Source organism: Melanaphis sacchari, unplaced genomic scaffold, assembly GCF_002803265.2.
Source record: "Melanaphis sacchari strain LSU unplaced genomic scaffold, SCAv2.0 Contig31_pilon_pilon, whole genome shotgun sequence".
In the NCBI taxonomy this organism is placed as follows: domain Eukaryota; kingdom Metazoa; phylum Arthropoda; class Insecta; order Hemiptera; family Aphididae; genus Melanaphis; species Melanaphis sacchari.
In genome coordinates, this window is record NW_020271193.1 from 2166695 (window position 1) to 2185308 (window position 18614).

Genomic DNA, 18614 nt, shown 5'->3' on the forward strand with positions numbered 1-18614 from the left:
CTTTTGAGTAAATATTGACTTATCGTAGAAATATAGATTCTTGCTTTCATGCTTTAAATAGGTAATAATATCATAAAATTTGAAATTTCGACAAGGTTAAAATAAAAATTTTGTAGTTAGAAATTTATATAATTTTTTTTTTTCTATACCTAAGATTTAAAAATTTAAAACAAGGGTCTGTATACAATTTTTAACCTATGTAAAAAAATCTATCGAAAAGCCAAATTAATTTTTTTTGAATATTTGAAGTTTTAATTTTTACGACATTGGATATTTACTCATAAAATAATTATTTACCTTCAAACAAATTTTGATATTTTGTTGTATAAAAAAAAAAAAAAATTGTAGTACTTATGTACTTTAAACTTTCCCTAAATTTTTACACTAAAATAGACATTTTTTTACTTTATATCTTCTCTATAGCTAGTATGTATATTTTCATTTTTAAGATATATTTGTCTAAAATTTATGTAGACGTACCAGGGTAAGCATTAAATACTAAGTAGGCATTTAAGACTTGTGAGTATTGATTTGATTGCTAAATTTGGCATTGATTGTATCTGATGAGATATTGAAAAGGAGAAGGTCTTAACTCTATATATATGTAAAATTAATCTTCATATATTTAAGTTTAAATTAAGGTAACAAATTATAAAATTGTAGTTGCAATTAATTGTAAAATATGGGCATTGATTTTTACGAAACTAATTTAAATATAATAATTGTTTTGTTGTATAGGTAAGTGCAACCAAAGCATTTATGCATTTAACAAAAATCTTCAAACCTTCAATAGCAATATTCAGTCAAGTAACAAAAATACTCATTGATCTAAAAACTTAAAAACAATCGAGGAGGAGTTTATTAAAAAAAAAAAAATGGAACAATTTATTCTTAAAAAGAAGATATTTTATCTGATGGGTCAATAAATTCACCACAATTATTAATGCTATCAGGTATTGAACCAAAAGACAAATTTATTTTTCAAAAAGAGAAAAAATGAGTGTTAGTGGTTGTACTGTTAACTTTTACGAATTCCTTTTTCAAGATAAAAGGAAGTATAACCTTAGTCGATTACAATGTGAGAACCATCAGCCATTAATAGACATTTATAATTCCGATTACTATAGAATTTTTATAAAAATTGTTTTTATGACTTTTTAGCTGATATGAAAAAGACGTTTCACAACTGACTGAAACAATATAGCTATTGACAACACTATAAGAAGTGGAATGACAAATGTATGAAATTAATTTGTATTTTACATTTATGATGTAGGTCGCATATTGGACCGTTAATTAAGCTCGGTTCTGACTCGAAAAATTATATCAGATCCTTATTTATTTGTTGAATGACTTAAGTATGATCAAGGACCACTCACCAATCCAAAAGGAAGATAATGTAATATATTTAGGATCGCCAGCAGGTAAAGATCGTGAACTTATATTAAGATTTAAGGCCAATAATGGAGGAACCAAATGCTTTCTACATTAATACATTCTTGTTACAACCTGTCGCTCGCGGGAAAGCGCGTAACTCTAAAAAACAATAACTCAATATATACAAATAGTCAATAGATACGCATTCATATTAACAGAAGAGCTGTTTTTTTATAACAGTACATATGTCGATACAAAAGTATGTGCTGTTTATACAATTATTGAATATTTATTACATACTTGACAAAAGAAACTATCAACAACCCAAAGCGCCATTATATTTTATGGATTACCTACTTATATAAATATAAAAATGTATTACTTATCCACTCGTCATTTAACCATGTACCATTTTATTAGTTCCAAGTCAGTTCTCCTGACCAAGTGGTGCGTAGAAAGTAATAACTATACCTAACACTTTGTACAACTGTTCTGTAGGTTATAACCTAGCTGATCCATTTGACTTTACCATTCAAAAGATCAACAAAATAACCGTTTAAAAGTTAGTTTTGATTCATAAATATACTATTTAATCAAGCCGTGAACGGACCTTATAAAATGTTAAATACTATTATGGAATGTAGGTATGTTTAACTAGTAAACAAGTAACTGTGTAAAAATGTTTGTGATTTGTATCATTTTATTGTATTGTGTTATTTATAATTTATCGACATTAAAAAGTTCTATAATTTACCGTACGATATTTTATACTTAACTGGTAAACTGGTAAATTGTATAAAATGTTGATATTTCTTGGTTATATTTATTTAGTAGGAGAAACAGAATAAATTTTCATGATTTTAAACAACTACTTACCTAGCGCAAGTTTATTATAAACAGTGGAAAGTTTGACCTACATAAAACAGTATTGCTTAGTTGTGGTTTGAAAGGTACTGCAGATAAAATTATTATTAATGGACTAGTACTTATGTATGCAGATTTTTATGTTTAATTTGTCATGATATCAGATCTTTCAATATTTGTTTACATATCGAATACGCGCATAGTTGATTTATGGGCCTGTGTGAACAAGGAACAATGCCCTTCGGGGAAAACAATTTCTTAGATAGTCGGTTTATTTCGCGTGAGTACGATTTTATTGTCATTGGCGCAGGTCTGGGACTCTATAGAAAGCTGTGTGGTCGCAAATTGATAATCTGAAAATCCAAATTAGTCAGTACTAGTGCTGGAAGCAGGACAAGATGAATCCATACACTCAGACATACATAAATATGGCACACAGTCTTTACTAGTAACATCGAGCACCTATAGTAAATACATTTGGGGATACAACACATAGCCAATAAAAAAACGGTTTTCTCGGTTTTAAGAGTAAACGTTGTTCTTGGTTAATAGGAACAGACATATAAGAGTCATCGATAATTAATGCTTTGTTTTAAATGAGGGGGAAAAACAATTTTAACATTGGGTAACTCTGCATGGACTTATAAAGATATATTGCCATATTTTTTTTAAATCTGAAAATAATTCTGTACCAGGATATCAAAACTCACCGTTTCATTCGCAAAAAGTATACTTCCATATTGAACGAGTCCGTTATCACTCACCATTCGCGTTGACATTTTTATTGAAGCAGACGGTGAACTAGGATAAAAAAATAAATATTAACTATATAGCTGATCCGGAGTATGGAGTTTTTCGTATACAAGTTACAATTATAAATGAACGCTGAGTAAATATATATTTTAGTAAGCATTTTTATTTTTTTCATTTTATTTGAAAAATGAACAATAGCGTATTAACTACATTAAGCAGGCTCCAACATCGGACGATTGCGAGTTTACATTAATACGAGTACATTACAAAAAATAAACATATCATTTAAAATTAAACGCTTAAATATAATAAGTACTAACCTAACCTAATATACTTATAGTTCCAAGTAGATATAGACACATTTGATTGTTTAATTCATCGTTTCTCAACCTTTTTAGTGTCGTGACCCCCAAAATAAGTATAAAATATGGCCAATCACTTCGCGACCCCCTCTTTATATTAGGTAAAAATTTGAACAGTTAATATATCCTATCATTAATAAACAAAATATAACATTTTAAAAATCAATTTTTAATTTTTTTCCAAGATAATGAGACATAACTATTTTTGGCTTATTTGAGTAAATATATTTTCACATTTGAATGACTTGAATATAAGCTTATAAAGCCGTGAAAAGAACATTCTAATAATGTCAGATAAAGTTAATGCTTTTATCAAAAAACTTGGTATTTGGATCATTCGTCTCGAAAAACGAAATTTTGATGCATTTGATTTAATATCAAATTACATTGAAAAAAATGTAAACATACAAAGTCCTATTCTTGGTCGTGTTTTGGATACCATGAAAACATATTTAAGATAATTGAAAATTCAATTATTCGAATATTTCTCATGTAACGACAATGACTTCTTAAATAGATGGGTTTTTAATTAATTTGATGAAAATATTGTTGCAGTTGCCAAATTACCAGTTGAGACTCACAACCAACTGATAGAATTATTAGCTGATAAAACTTTACAGCTACAATTTGCATCTCGAGATTTAAAAAAGTTTTGGATTATCCAGAAAAATGAATATGGAAGTTTGGTAACAGAGGCATTGAAAATGTTGATTCCGTTCGCTACTTCTTATTTGTGCGAAAAAGGATTCTCATCCATGGTGGCAATAAAAACTAAGTACAGAAATCGTTTGTTATCACTATACAATAACTTACTTTTATCTTTATGTGTTTCAGATGTTGAACCACAAATTAAGTAACTTTTAAATTTAAAACAAATTCAAAGATCACACTAATTATTTATTTTATTATGTATATTAATTTTATATGTATATCCTTATCGAGATAATTTTATTATTATTATTTTAATTTTTTTTTTTTCAATAAAAAGTCTGAAATATTTAAATAAAAAGGTACATTTTGTAAATTAGCGTTTTGTTATGTTTGACCTACGCGACCACAAGTTAAGGTGTCGCGACCTCCTGGTTGAGAAACGCTGGTTTAATGTATTGTGGAAATCCAATATATATGTACCTACTTATATTTAAACATTTTTACAAAGTATTAATACCTACTTTTAATATTCAAAATAAATTTTCGTGAAGTGGGTACTTTATATTTACTATAAGTCTATAATATAAGTTTTAAAATAAATATTGTTTTATTTTATCTATATTTTTTTTAAATAAATAAAATAAAAAACAATTGAGTGCTTGGAAATATTAATATATAATATTAATGTTAGGTTTCGAAGTATAAACCTATCATCTAAGTAACATAAAAATATTGCATATTTGTAAATAAAATTTCTTCGAAGTAAATAAAAATAATATAGTGAATGGTAGAGAAGTGGCGTTTTAGAAAAAGGTACCTACCGGCTACCAACAATTAAATAAGTGTAAAAGAACATCGGAAAATAGTAATATACTGTTATCTAACTAATTTAACAGTTATTCATTATTATTAATTCTATTTAATAATATTATATTATTGCTTACCTTCTTTTTTTTAAATACCTACAAGAGTAAACTCGACAAAATATAATGGACAGTGGTTATAAAATAAATAGGCAATAAACTCATAACTATTAACTGACAAGTTCAAATTTTTTTACTAATAACTAATAAGTAATGACGATTCTTATCAAGTCTTAATCAATAATCAGTCTTGTATTAATATTTATTAATTATTTTAATTACACGACACTACTACCAATAGGCAATATTGTCATATTTTGTCAATTTCTATTTTATACGGAATAAGTAGGTAATACGTAATAAGTAACATTATTTTTAGAACAAATATCCGTATTGACCGTATTAATTAATAGGTAACTATTATTAGATAAAGAAACCGATAACCGATCGTACGCCGCGTTGATAACACCACTGGGCCTTTGAATACTGTTGAAACAGGATTTTTTTTATATATTGATTAAACGTATCTAAATAAAAATAAAAATGATTATTTTCCAAAAAAAAAAAATTTTTTCTTCTAATTTTCTGAAAACTTCAGATTTTATCGAAAATGTATTATTTGAATATTCTTCAATTTTTCCATATTTTCTGGGGCTTTGGGAAAAAAATAATCAGTTTTTTCCGAAATTTTTCCGAATTTTCCCGAAAACTTTCCGGCATTTTGATCTCTAGACTTATTACTACAATAATAACGATTTCAAAGATAATACATATTATGCATTATTGAAGTATGCTGTATAAATGGTAGGAGAAATACAGCATTTAAAGATGTGGTCGCTAAACTGAATTCAGTGCCATAACGTCCGTAACTGTAAATGATAGTTTACCGTTTGGCGATTATTATTTATTGGACTTGTTTATTAAAAACATTTGATACACACTTATCATCAACAATGTGATACAATGATACATGCCGGATGGGATACATTTTCAACAATAAATTATAAGTATTTGGAATTCAAGTACTACGAATAGTGAACTCTTCGATACTTCCAGATATTCCAAACACACGTCTTTATGGCCCTACTCTACTGTAATGGTAAGCAAAAAGAAGTATATATAATTTTAAGTAATAAGTCAAAGTAATTTTTTGAGTAATATTACTTATTTTTTTAAATTAAAATGTAATAACCAATAAACCTATCTACTATAAGCATTTTTATCATTTTGTACTTATAAAAATGATATTCTGAAAGCTTTGTCTTTTCTATAATGGGTGTTTGAGTATTTCACATTTGTACCTATACCTGCAATTATTATTAATACCCTTTCATGATTTAAAAGTATCAATGTTATCTGGAATATAATTTTATGTTGTTTTTTAAATTATATATATATAACAAATTCATTAGGTATAGAGAATTTAATAAATTTAGTAAAAGAAGAAATTTACAAATAAAATAAAAATAAATAAAAAGTTTTCATGTAACTAGTACAAGATTGTTCTTCTTTGAGATACATTACTTACTCATAAATTATTTTATTATATACTATTACAACATACATTTTTTGTTAGAAAATTCAACAATTTAATAGAAGTCAATTTTATTTTATTTATTTTTCTTATCCAAAATTAAATCATTTTAATCATTTATAGTACAATTCTTTATAATTAAGTATATATTTTTATGAATTTTAAGAATTATTAATTCTCCTCAAAAATAATTTCCTTTAAAATTAAATATTTATTATTTAAATCTTTGATTTTCAACTGTTGTGTTGTTAAAAGTATTAATTAATTTATATTATTCATTATTAATGAAGTAAATCTAATAATTTTTATAGAATTAAATTTGTTAACTATTCTTTTCAAAAATCCATTAATTGTTTTGAGTATATAGCTTTTTATTTAGTTTTAAGTTAAAAGTTTTTGTTATGAAATAAAGATTACGATTTAAGAACCACTAAATTTTAAACAATTATGTGTCATATTCAAAGTGACTTATTAATTTTAATTAATAAGTTTTCATTTTATTTTGAATCAATTCAATTTAACTACAATGTTGGGGTAAAATTAAAGTGATTATTATGATAATATTTGTCAATCAGCTATAATAAAAGAATAAATATTTTACAGTACAAAATATTGTATAATCATTTTTAGTTGGAAGTAAGATATTATTCTTATAAGTCGGACAATATGCATGGCAATACAGATTAAATACTTAATTATATAATGAGAAAGCAAAATTAAACAATTAATAAATAGTTTCAATATTATTTTACACTTTTGGCATCTGTTTCATCATCTAAATGTTGATAGAGTTTTGCAAATAAATTACCATTTCTCTTTTGGATAGATTTTAATCTACCAGCAAATTGAGGTCGCGATGAAGGGTTAAGTCTACGATTGTCTTGATCCTGAACTATCTGCAAATACATAACACTGTTTGGATCAGCATCAACTGTTTTATGTGCTATATTATGTTTTATTCCTGTCTGTTGAGTTAATGGTGGGGACATAGGTGAATCAGTAGTAGCTCGTATTACACTCGGCCTATCAGCCAAAGATTTTTTGAAACGTATTAAAGTTTTCTCAATGATCTTTTCTTCATCAAGTTTACCACGGCATTCAAATAAACATTGCAATACCTTGCAGTGATTCTCAGTGTATAAATTTGATTTTAAGAATGTTTCCAACTCTGCCCACATAGACTTGTATTGGTCATCTTTTTTCATCATTTTTCGTGGATTTGATAGACTAGGTGTAATGAGGTGTTCATTCTTAGACTCAGCTGCCATTAAAGCATAAATACATTGTTTGCAATTCATTACTTCCTGATCACTTAAGTTATCCTTAACCATTAATGACAACATTGGTTCAGAGTATTGTTTCAAATTAAATATTATAGTTGACGATGTTATAAGTGGCCAGTATGCAGTTTGTTTTTTCAATTTTTCTTTTGCATCTTCAATATAGTTTTTATCTTCTGTTTGTTTTCTTTTTGCTGGTTGCAGTAAATTTAATTTCATGAAATTACCAAAATCAGCTATTCTATACTGAGTTACTTTCCCTCCTGGACCTTCACTAATAGCTGGTGGATCTTCAAGTACTGTACGGCCAGATGATACTGTATGTATATATATTTCACCATTGTACGATTTTAGAACATGTGACATGCTCTTACCACCACCTTGTTTAATCATCTCTAGTAAAACTGACCGACCATTTAGTAAAAATGTGATTAAACATGCGCTCGGTCTGCTGTTAATATCAACTGGAGTGATTCTATGTAATGTCGTACAACTATGAATATCTGGCAAGTTGTTATTAGCCCTAGGCGTACACCATTTTAATTTAATTGTTTCATAGTCTGCTCCTTCTTTTTTTGCAACCACTGCTTTAGCATCAGCTACATTTGCATTTAAAATAGTTGTATGTGCGGTAGCTGCATGATATATTTCTACATCATAGTTTGCTGATGAACTGGCATTTTGTTCTTCCTTCATGGGAATACCAGTAACTGTTGTACTAGCTAAATTGTAGTGTTTCAATAAAAGATTTGATATTTTAATACTGATTTTTGATGCAGGAATTGAATGTACTTCCAAATCTAATATTGGTGATATGGTATGAGATGGACGATCAGTGACTTCACATGTAATAGAATCTGGATATGTGTTAATTATTACTAAGTGACAATGATGAATAGGCATTGAACTAGGTTGAGATGCATATTTGTTGCTTTTGATCATTTCATTATGAAACATGGACATGAGATTATCTATTGACGGGTTATCCCTGGCTGATGTGATAATAATTGTTCTGCACCTGAAATAAGATAAAATAAGATAGGTATAACATGAATATTATTACTTATTACAGTAATTATTCTCTAACACGTTTTATCAGTTCAAAAAAATAAATACACATTTTCAGTAATTTATCAAAACATTATCAAGCAATAATTTAATTTATAAACTACTAGAGTTGAATATAATTAATATCATATTAAACATAACACATTGCTTAACTACTGTTCAAACAATTTTTAAGTATTATAATATATCAATAATTAATTATTATTAAATTTATAAAGAATTGAAGATAGATGGCATCTTTATGAAATGTTATACGTGATTATTCTGAATACTAATTCCTTGGTATTAATAAACTAGACATTTATTTTCTAATATACTATGCATTATTTATTTATTTTAATAAATAAGTTAAGTACTTTTTATATTAGTAAAAGAGTTACATTAGTTTTGAATATTTATTTAAACATTTAAATTTAGGTATAATTAGTGTGGAAAAAATAATGATTAACAAACTATTCTTTCTAGCTTAACTTTTAATACTACACTGGTATTTAGAAAAAGTACTTTTTATTTAAGGAACTATAAACTTAAAATTCAAGTTAATTATTATAGTACATGGGTAGTTGATAACAAAAAAAAAAAAAATACCATTCCTTTCCTTTAAGCATTGAAAGTTTGTTGATATGAACATTAGAATTCAATTAAGTAAATAATAATAATAATAATAATAAATTAATTAAATATGTTATATAAAATATATTTTCCAAGTCTTATGTAATGTGTACCTGCAGTCATATATACAATTATAATTTAAAAATTTAAAATATCTAAAACAAATTACTTGTTTTGAACTTCAATATTATTTTTCTTAGCTCCTTGATCCATTTGTGCTGTAGTACATTCAATCATTGCTTCGGCTGCAGTACGAAATCCGTACACAACACTGTAGTCTCGAGTTGGGTTTGGTACAAGTTTAGCAGGAGGCCCTAAACACGACAAATGATGCAGCATATAGTTAACATTTTGTTGACTAGATGACCAATTATTTAAGTTGCGAGATTGCATATCGCTACTAATAACACGTATGAGTTTCCCTTCTGGAAACAGATCCCATACGATGCGGCAGTATTCGAGTACAGCTTCAATGCTACAAGTCCACATTGATTTGAATATAGGCGCGGGTGATATTCCTCCGGATGGCCGTTTGGTGAAGTCCATTTTGATATGTGAATTACTAGCCAATCCAAAGTATGGAGTATGGTCCACAACAAATGTGGTTTTATGATTAGCTGGGAATAATTGATCCATTAAGCTCATATTTATGCACTGAAAATATTGTTTTATTAGATAATAAAATTTAACTTAAATTAATTTTCCTAAATTAGGAATGTATATCGAATACATCACTAAACGGTTAATATAAAAGACATAAAACAGCTCGAAGTATTTTTGTAGTTTTATAACTTCAAACTTGTTAGTTGTTTCTAATCGCTAGAAAAAGGTAGTGCATTTATTCAGTTATCAGTTTATCACGAATCATGCCGGGATATTATATGTTATCAATTGTTTACATAATAATAATGACAAATAATATTTTTATTATCTTTTGAGCATGCCCAACTTGATTTTACGACATTTGATCCCCAGTAGTCAATAATTATCAAATTTAGATTTATTATAATCACGGAATTAGATATATCATAGACCGTGGTTTTCACCCTAACTTAATATAAGTACAAGACATTATTTTTTCATACATAGTTATTATTAAACAGTGGAGGCTCGTATCCCACCTTCAAAATTGAAAGAAAGAAGAAAGATTTAAAATTGAGTAGGTTGTATTTCTTCCATTATTATATAGTTGGTATATTATTAAAAAATATTATCGAAAAAAAATTGTTATCAAATACGGGTGTACAATACGTACATAGTACATAGAATATTATATGGGCACAATTGTATTGTACCCGGATTCTATTTTTATTACGATTTACGAAATTTTTTCGGTCTCATCGTCTTCGTATTGCTATTGTCGACCGTCTTCCGTGGCACAGTCTTTATATTTTAATAATATGTAATAATAATCTGTCATTTTTTGTTCACTTTCTGTTCGTTGTTTATTTTATCAAACGATTTAAACTTTTTTTTTTTACTATTTAGAGCATATTGTGGTGTTTAATCATCATTAGTGGTAAGTTCAAAGTTATGATATTGGAAAATGAGGGAAATATTTGTGCCTTACCTTCAATGAACCACACGAGCCTCCACTGATAGTTAGTAACAAAAATAAATTAATAATTAAAACAGATATATTTTTCATTTAAATATAAATTCCCAAAGCATCAAATACGTGTAAAGTGTAAACTAGAAAATGTTTAAAAAGTTCGAAAAAATGTTTTGTATAAAAGAAACTTATCTGTATAGATTTTCAGTAATCACTATTATGTTTTTTTTTGAAAATCAATTACCTAATTTAAGTCTTTATTGTTTAGTAACAGATACAGAAAATCCTTGTTGGTAGATTTATATTATCACGATTTTAAATATAGGTATACTTTTAAATCAATTAATTAATTCTGTATATTATGGCAGTAACGACAAAAATTTGATTTTTGTATAAAATATAAAATTTATTTTTGTGTTTTTTTTTTTTTTTTTGGGGGGGGGGGGGGTATGAAATCAAGTAAATATTTACACCACGAAAGTAAGATATTTTCACTTCAAAGCTTGTAAATTAATCCCCAACCAAAAACTTCTATGTAGATTTTTAGTTTCGTTCCAATAAATAATTTATAGTTTTTGAATTTTTAGTTTGAGTAAAAAACCAGTAAATATAAATTTACTTTAAACTTTAGCATAATCTTAAATGCTTAAAAAAATGTACTTAACAATTTATAGGCAACAGTAAAAGTGATTAAAACTTTTATTCTTGTTGTTAAATTCTCGTGGATGGCTTTTAAACTGATGTCACCAAGCTATAAAAACCTTAGATTTAATCATGATTATATTAAACAAAAAAAAATCGTCTTCTGTACTTTGCCTTTTGAATATTTGTATACCTGGTTACAAATAAAGTCTTTGAATATATTGATTTTACAAAGATGTCTTTTGTTTTGTCTGTGTACGCAATAAGTAGGTAATCGTTAAAATGTTTCAATTTTCAATTTTAAGAGTGGTTTTTTTTTTTAAGTTATCAAATTTGCTTATTGTACTAATTTGTGTATTAATTGTAAATTATTTTAAATAAAAATAGAAAATAGAAAAAAAAGAGTGGTTTTTGATAGACAATTGATTCTAGTTTGGATTTTAGAGGTCAAAATTCCTAATATTTATTTTCATAATCGGCAAAATCTTACAAAAAATTACGGTTTTCGAATAAATAAATAAATTTTTATTTTTTATAATAAAAAAAAGGATAACCGCAGAAACTTGAAATTCTCACAAATTATTAATTTTATAATAATTTCTTTATTTATGGAGGAATTTTTAAATTATTTTGTTTCTTAGCTATAGGTATTTAAAGACATAAGAATTTTTTTTTCTATAAATATCGATAAAAAAATTATTCATTGAGTAAAAATTCTTGAATACAATATAATATTCCGCATATTAAGTTGTTTTCATATCTGTATATAAACATAAAAAATACATATGCCTTGCTATTTTTTTTATATTTAATTGAAATTACAATTTTTACGAAAATACAAACAATTTATTGTCAACTATTTTTTAGTAAGAAATTCATAAAAACTTTTCACTTTGTACTTATAAATTATAATAAATCTTAAAAATGTAATAAAAGATTTCTCACAAGTAGTTAGTTTATATACTTAAATAATAAAACTTAAAAATATATAAAAGCATATTTTTTTTATTGACATTTTAAGTTCAAATTTTGACTAAATTACTTATTTAAAGAATATACAACAATATTAATTATTTTCTAATGATAAAAAAAAAAAAAAAAATGGTGAAACTTAAGACTTTTACATATATTATATTATCATTAATGTTGCTAAACATTATGTCGTTTTTGATTTATTTTAAAATATTATACATTTATATTTTATACTCTGGATTTATTTTTAATGTTTTACTATATATATAAAAATATGTTATTACATGTCTTTAAATTGTATAAATTCTTATTATATGGTAATAACTATAAATACATTTGTTTTGATAAATAAATTATAATAATGCAATATTTTCAAAAAAAAAAAAAAAAATGTAAATTTACCGTAATAAGTACTATAATATAAATTAATGACTGATAGCTATATTAGCTATATTATTAATAAACCGAGAGCTTATTAATTTAATCTAAAATTAACTTTTTTTTATGTATCTACCAAAAAACAAAACAAAAAAAAAATAGCCCTTAAAATGTTTTATGTTGATAGATCAAATTGTGCTTTTTTTAAATCAGGCCAATTAGTTGAATATAGCAGCTATTGATTATTGTTAATTTAAATAAATAGAACAAGGAAAACATATTAACTTGTTTTTGTCTATTATTCAAATTCATATTTGTGTACGTAAATGTGCGTAAAAACTAATAATAATAATGTTTCATAAAATTCCCGATATTGTTATGAAATACACAACCAGTCACTTAAATCAGTGGTCGGCAACCCGCGGCCCGCAGAGCAATTTTTGATGGCCCGCACAAAGGTGGTTAATTTTTATGTTTTACTTTTTTTCAATAACATTTTTCATATCATTTTCAATATTATATAATTCTTTTTCCTTTATAAATAAAATCTAATCTAACCGTTTCATAATAGCAATACAATTATAAATATTATATCATAATATGTCATTTTTTTTTTTTTTTTTAATGTGGCCCTTGATGAACAATTGAAAAAAAAATGGCCCGTGTGGTTAAAAAGGTTGCCGACCCCTGACTTAAATCAATTAATCAATAACTAAGTTTTCAATTTTTAAATGTTTTAGTAGGTATATAGATTGTTTATTTACAACTCAATATCGAATTAATTAGATTGAACAACAATATTTTTATACCTAAAGGTAAAAACATTTGAATGCAAGTGCAATTGGTGTAGGTATAATGTATAAAAATAAATAACGTAATAAATATTGGTATATTGACCGTAAAAGTAAAGAGCATAATTGGTCCATGCCCAACAGACCGTTTCCGTTCAGAACCGTTTATCTTGTACAACAATGTAAAATAATGTATCATTTAATAATTGAATTCAAATTTAACACACCCATAAGAGTGACTAACTCTAAATAAAATTTACACAGTATCAACGTATAACCTACAATATACTTAATCCCATTGTCAACCTTTTAAATAATAATTTTTGTTTGTAGATTACTTTGCAAGTTTTATGATTTTTTTTTTCTAATTTAATTTAGTTTACTGTAGAATAATAACATTTTAGAATTGAAAAATTCTATTAATTATAGATATATGATTTTTGTAACGTGATACAGTATCTTTTCTCTATTATTATAAATGCTAAATTTTGTATTTGATATAAAATTATGGAGGTAAAAAATACAACTGAGAAATATATAAACATTTTATTATTAATTAATAATTATCAAATAAAATGATTATTTTATAGTTATCAGAACACTGCAGATGTTCATTGTGACTAACATCTGTGTACATTTTCAAAAAGTACTTTAATGGATTTGATTATAGTTTTATAAGAATGTGCAAAATGCAAAGTTTTTCATGTAAATCTTCATAATTAATCATAACTTAATCAGCTAAAAACTTCAAATAATTTAAATTTTATTCAAATAATTAAACTATATTTGATTTCATAAAAGCGTTGGAGATCTAAATAAGCTAAAGCATTAATTAAATTTTTATTTTTTTAAATTGTTCATTCGTATCTATATCCGTAATATCATAAATTCTTCAGAATATATTTATACGATATTTTTGGTCGGATGATAAATTTACAACAGAATCAAAAGCGCATTCTCCATATATTATATTCTTCTTTCTTTGGATAAGAAATTTGTCTTAAATAAAAATATTTATAAGAGACTGTTCGTTCAGTCATAGTTTTTATAAAAATAGAGACTCGTTGTTTTAATTTATAATTTTTTATTTCATACATAGTTTTTAATACTTTTGTTAAATGGCTTATTTTATTACATGCAGAAATATAATCTGATCCTTTAGTTTTTAAATATTTTAAAACTTGAATTGAAAAATTGGAGAAAAAGAAACGCTGTTATTAAAGTTTCATATTAAATCCAATTTAAAATTAGCACTCTTGAATTCTGATGCAGTATGAGCATCAGTATTATCAGCATAAGTAATTGTGTGTAAGACATCTAATACATAATAATAATTATTTCGAGAGAGTTCAGTTTCGTTTTAATCCGATCATGTATTAAATACACTTCGTAAAGCATTATACGCACTGTTCCATATTATGGCACCAATCTGTTTTTAATTTTCTTAATTTATGGGTACCAATTTCATTAAAAAAATATAGTATCTTTCCAAACATCGGTACGCTTATATTATTTGGTGAAAATAAAGTAGTTTATTACGGAGAATACATTTTGAGCACAAATGCAACATTTTACAGAATCTTGAAAGACAAGATTTAGAACACGAGCTTGGCAATGAGTAAATATAGAATTAGGAGCATCTACTTTTAATTGGTTTTGTAAGCCTTTGTACTTCCACTTAAGATGTACCGCTAAAACAATCAATTACAAATAATTTTTAATCTATTTTTTAATCACATTATTCCCTTTGAATTAATTTGTATTGTGACTCACCATAAGGGAAGTCTATAGCTTTTATGGTAAGGAAGAATTTCCAAAAAGTGCAAAAATATTAGCAGTATTGGGATAAAAAATTGATTACTGGGAGTCAAAATCATCAGCAAAAATTAATTTTAAAAAACTTAATTTTAAATACAATAGATGTAATGACGGTCGCAAATTTCTAGTGGAATGGTCAGACATATTAGTAGCTGCGCGTGTAAAATGTTTATGTAAAATGAACGGACTTCGAACAAATACTACTAGGCCAGTAGTTTATTTAGACGAAACCAAAGTTAAACAAACCATATTCGGGGACGTATTTAGCGAAATCAGGATAATACAGAGAGTTCAAAAGTATCTACAGGGAAAGGTAATCAATAATCATCTTATTATTTGTCACGTCAGGTCTCCTTCCTTTGACATTGCCAAAGATGAAAAATTAATTTTCCGTTGTAATTCTAGAAATACCACAGATTATAATTCACAAAAGAATGCTAAACGAAATTTTTGAAAAGTGGTATTTGCAAATGTTAATGAATTTGGAAGAGCACAGTATTATTGTAATGGACAGCGCGCGTCATTCATTCATTATCACTTAAGAACTACCTGAAATCAAATAGTAGGAAGTGGATGCGTTCAGTAATGGCTAAACGACAAAAATATACTTTTATTTCGTAAAAACTCTTAATGAGTTACAGGCGAAAGTCAAACTTGCAATGTCGCGTGGAAAAATATATAAATTAGATTGACTAGTACACCAAATAATTCATGAAGCTGTAAGGTTTTCCACCTTATTGCTGTCAGCATAATCTTATAGAACTTATTTAGTATAAGTTAAAGGGAGAATGATTGAAAAACATTCTACGTTTAAAATTGCTGATGTTGAGGTACTTGTAACTAAAGAAATGGACGCGGTAACTGCTGATGATTGGGTTAAATGTGGAAATTTAAGTGGCGAATGGGACTGAAGGACGAAATTGTTGAACCTCGAACCATTAATTTTAACTATTTATCCAGACGACAGCAGTTTGAGTGACGATGAGTAGATTTTTATGATTATTATTAAAATTCGAAAATATTGTAAATATTTTAAATGTTACTATTATTAATGTAAGTTGGATAATGTGATAATAAATTAATAACGAATGTGTAATACAGAAACATAACATTTTATATCTTTATGAATAATGATAAAGGCCTGTTTCATAGCCGCACATGAGAATGTACTTATGAATGAGCGCCTGTCGTTCAGCTGAACGAGTTGCTGTGATTTTGTGAAACGGGTCTGTGAAACGCATATAAGCGCGTTAAAAAAAATAAAAATTATTTTACGCGGGAAAGCATTATTCGAAACCTTAACGAAAAACGGTCACTAGGAGCGTGACGGTCACACATTTCTAGTTTCGTTGGCTGCACTATAGTATAGTAAACTACTAACTAGTAACAGTACGTTCAGCTGTTTGCTTGATTTAATTTCAAATTTTCACAAAGTTCTAAAACGACTAAAACTATTATTTGATTAATCTATTAGATATATGACAAGTTCTTTTATAATATGAATTATTTTGTGGTTATAACTAACTAGCTTGCTGATGATTAACTGGAACTTTGATTGGATATTTTAACATGTTTTTTTTACCAACTTGCTTATGATAAATTTCCAAGACCAGTATATTTAATTTGATGTACCTACCAGAAATACATTTTTGTAAGTAAAGAATTGTATTATTCATGTATATTATATTATACCAACATAATTTTAAATAATATTTTTAACAAATCAATATTATATTTTAATAAATAAATGAGTTCTGAACTTATATGTTCCTACTGTTCCTAGGTAGGTATAGGTTCTCAATTTTTTTTTGTAATTTTCAAGATTTAAATTTAAAATAAAATGTTAACATATTTATATTTGATTACACAAGGTGTTTTTGACTATTTACATACATTTTAAGATAATTTAACAGTACTATTATAATCATAAGTTAATACTTAATTATTCATAATTAACTATAATTCATGTAAAAATATGTCAATGTCATGAATAGGGTTTGAAATTCTCAAATTGTATAATTATATTGTCATGAAGTATGAACCACTATAAACTTTTACTTTAATTGACATGCCCAGAATTATAAATAATCAATTTCAAATTTGATGATACAGTTTAATTAAAATTTTTATTTTGTAGTTATGCAAAACATGAGTAAAGATATAGTATATGTATAGTCATAAAAAGTAGAACAAATTTTCTAATATTTCCAGACTCATAGTTAAAGTAAATTTTAAAAATGGTTTTAATGATATTTTTACTTGAATTTAGTACTAATTATTATTTATCAGTAAATATTAAATAGGCAACACCAATGACAGAAATAATTTATTATTTAACCTGATACAATGTAATACAATATAATTTTAAATACAAATATATTAAAGTATATCATATTATATGTTTTAATACTTCATAGTTAACTCAGAAATTGAATAATAATTTAAGTATAATAATTATTAATCACATACCTACTTGATGTATGTATATTTTTTTTTTAACTTTAATTTGCAGTCTGTTTGTATTATAAATTATAATTAACACATTTACATTTATTTTTAAGTTCTAATGAGTGATGTTGTACTTTATTTAATTTTATAAAAAAAATGTATAAACTACAATAAATTAACATTAGCACAATTTTCAATTTTCTTTATTATTGGCAATATGCAGTTAGTTCAATTAGATTTTTTCCACATCTTTGAATTTAACTTGAGATTACCTAAAAAAAAAAAAAAAACGTGTATGTGATAGTAAATTTTACTATAACATATTTAAATTCCTAATTTAATTTATTATTACATAATATTTTGAAGACTGTGTATCTTCAAAGGTAAATTAATATGGAATTAATATGTAAATTTAAGTAATAAAGCATAAAAAAATTGTAACAATTGAATAGGAAATTTTATAGGTTTGTACTGTTTATAGTAGTTCTGTATAGTGTTACAGTGCCACTTGATTGTAAAATAATCCATGTATTATCAGTATAAATAATATTCAGTATCAGTAATCCATTATTTAATTAGTAGGTATACATTTAAATAAAAATTGTATATGTTTAATTGTATAAATAATTAACCTGAAATTTAGATTTTT

At 25.7% G+C, this 18614-nt stretch overlaps 3 protein-coding genes across 5 annotated transcripts in view; 2 read left to right on the forward strand and 1 right to left on the reverse strand.

Moving 5' to 3' along the window:
- Window positions 1-750: 750 nt before the first annotated feature.
- LOC112596426 (protein ZBED8-like) lies at window positions 751-4278 on the forward strand. Its single transcript, XM_025342096.1, has 4 exons — window positions 751-953; window positions 1277-1424; window positions 3912-4131; window positions 4191-4278. Exons 2-4 carry the CDS (start codon window positions 1361-1363, stop codon window positions 4195-4197), a joined length of 291 nt encoding a protein of 96 aa, XP_025197881.1. The 5' UTR covers window positions 751-953; window positions 1277-1360; the 3' UTR covers window positions 4198-4278.
- A 1345-nt stretch (window positions 4279-5623) lies between these two features.
- Window positions 5624-18614, forward strand: part of LOC112596264 (rap guanine nucleotide exchange factor 4) — a 229858-nt gene continuing 216867 nt past the window's right edge. For 2 of the 3 annotated variants that reach the window (XM_025341782.1, XM_025341784.1), the window contains exon 1: window positions 16964-17168. The gene's annotated coding sequence lies outside the window, so the exon portion shown is untranslated. Of the gene's footprint in view, window positions 5970-16963; window positions 17169-18614 lie in introns of those variants that run through there. The other variant, XM_025341783.1, reaches the window with a different exon arrangement.
- On the reverse strand, window positions 7000-10196 carry LOC112596265 (integrator complex subunit 13). Its single transcript, XM_025341788.1, has 2 exons — window positions 9534-10196; window positions 7000-8702 (listed from the first exon to the last, which is right to left on the reverse strand). Exons 1-2 carry the CDS (start codon window positions 10007-10009, stop codon window positions 7148-7150), a joined length of 2031 nt encoding a protein of 676 aa, XP_025197573.1. The 5' UTR covers window positions 10010-10196; the 3' UTR covers window positions 7000-7147.

What these genes read in the sequence shown, in the direction of transcription:
- LOC112596426 (XM_025342096.1), top strand. Translation starts at nt 1,361, where the DNA reads ATGATCAAGGACCACTCACCAATCCAAAAGGAAGATAATGTAATATAT. An exon ending in ATATTTAGGATCGCCAGCAG is followed by an intron (nt 1,425 to 3,911) that starts GTAAAGATCGTG and finishes ATATTGTTGCAG; the next exon opens with TTGCCAAATTACCAGTTGAG.
- LOC112596265 (XM_025341788.1), bottom strand. Translation starts at nt 10,009, where the DNA reads ATGAGCTTAATGGATCAATTATTCCCAGCTAATCATAAAACCACATTT. An exon ending in AATATTGAAGTTCAAAACAA is followed by an intron (nt 8,703 to 9,533) that starts GTAATTTGTTTT and finishes ATCTTATTTCAG; the next exon opens with GTGCAGAACAATTATTATCA.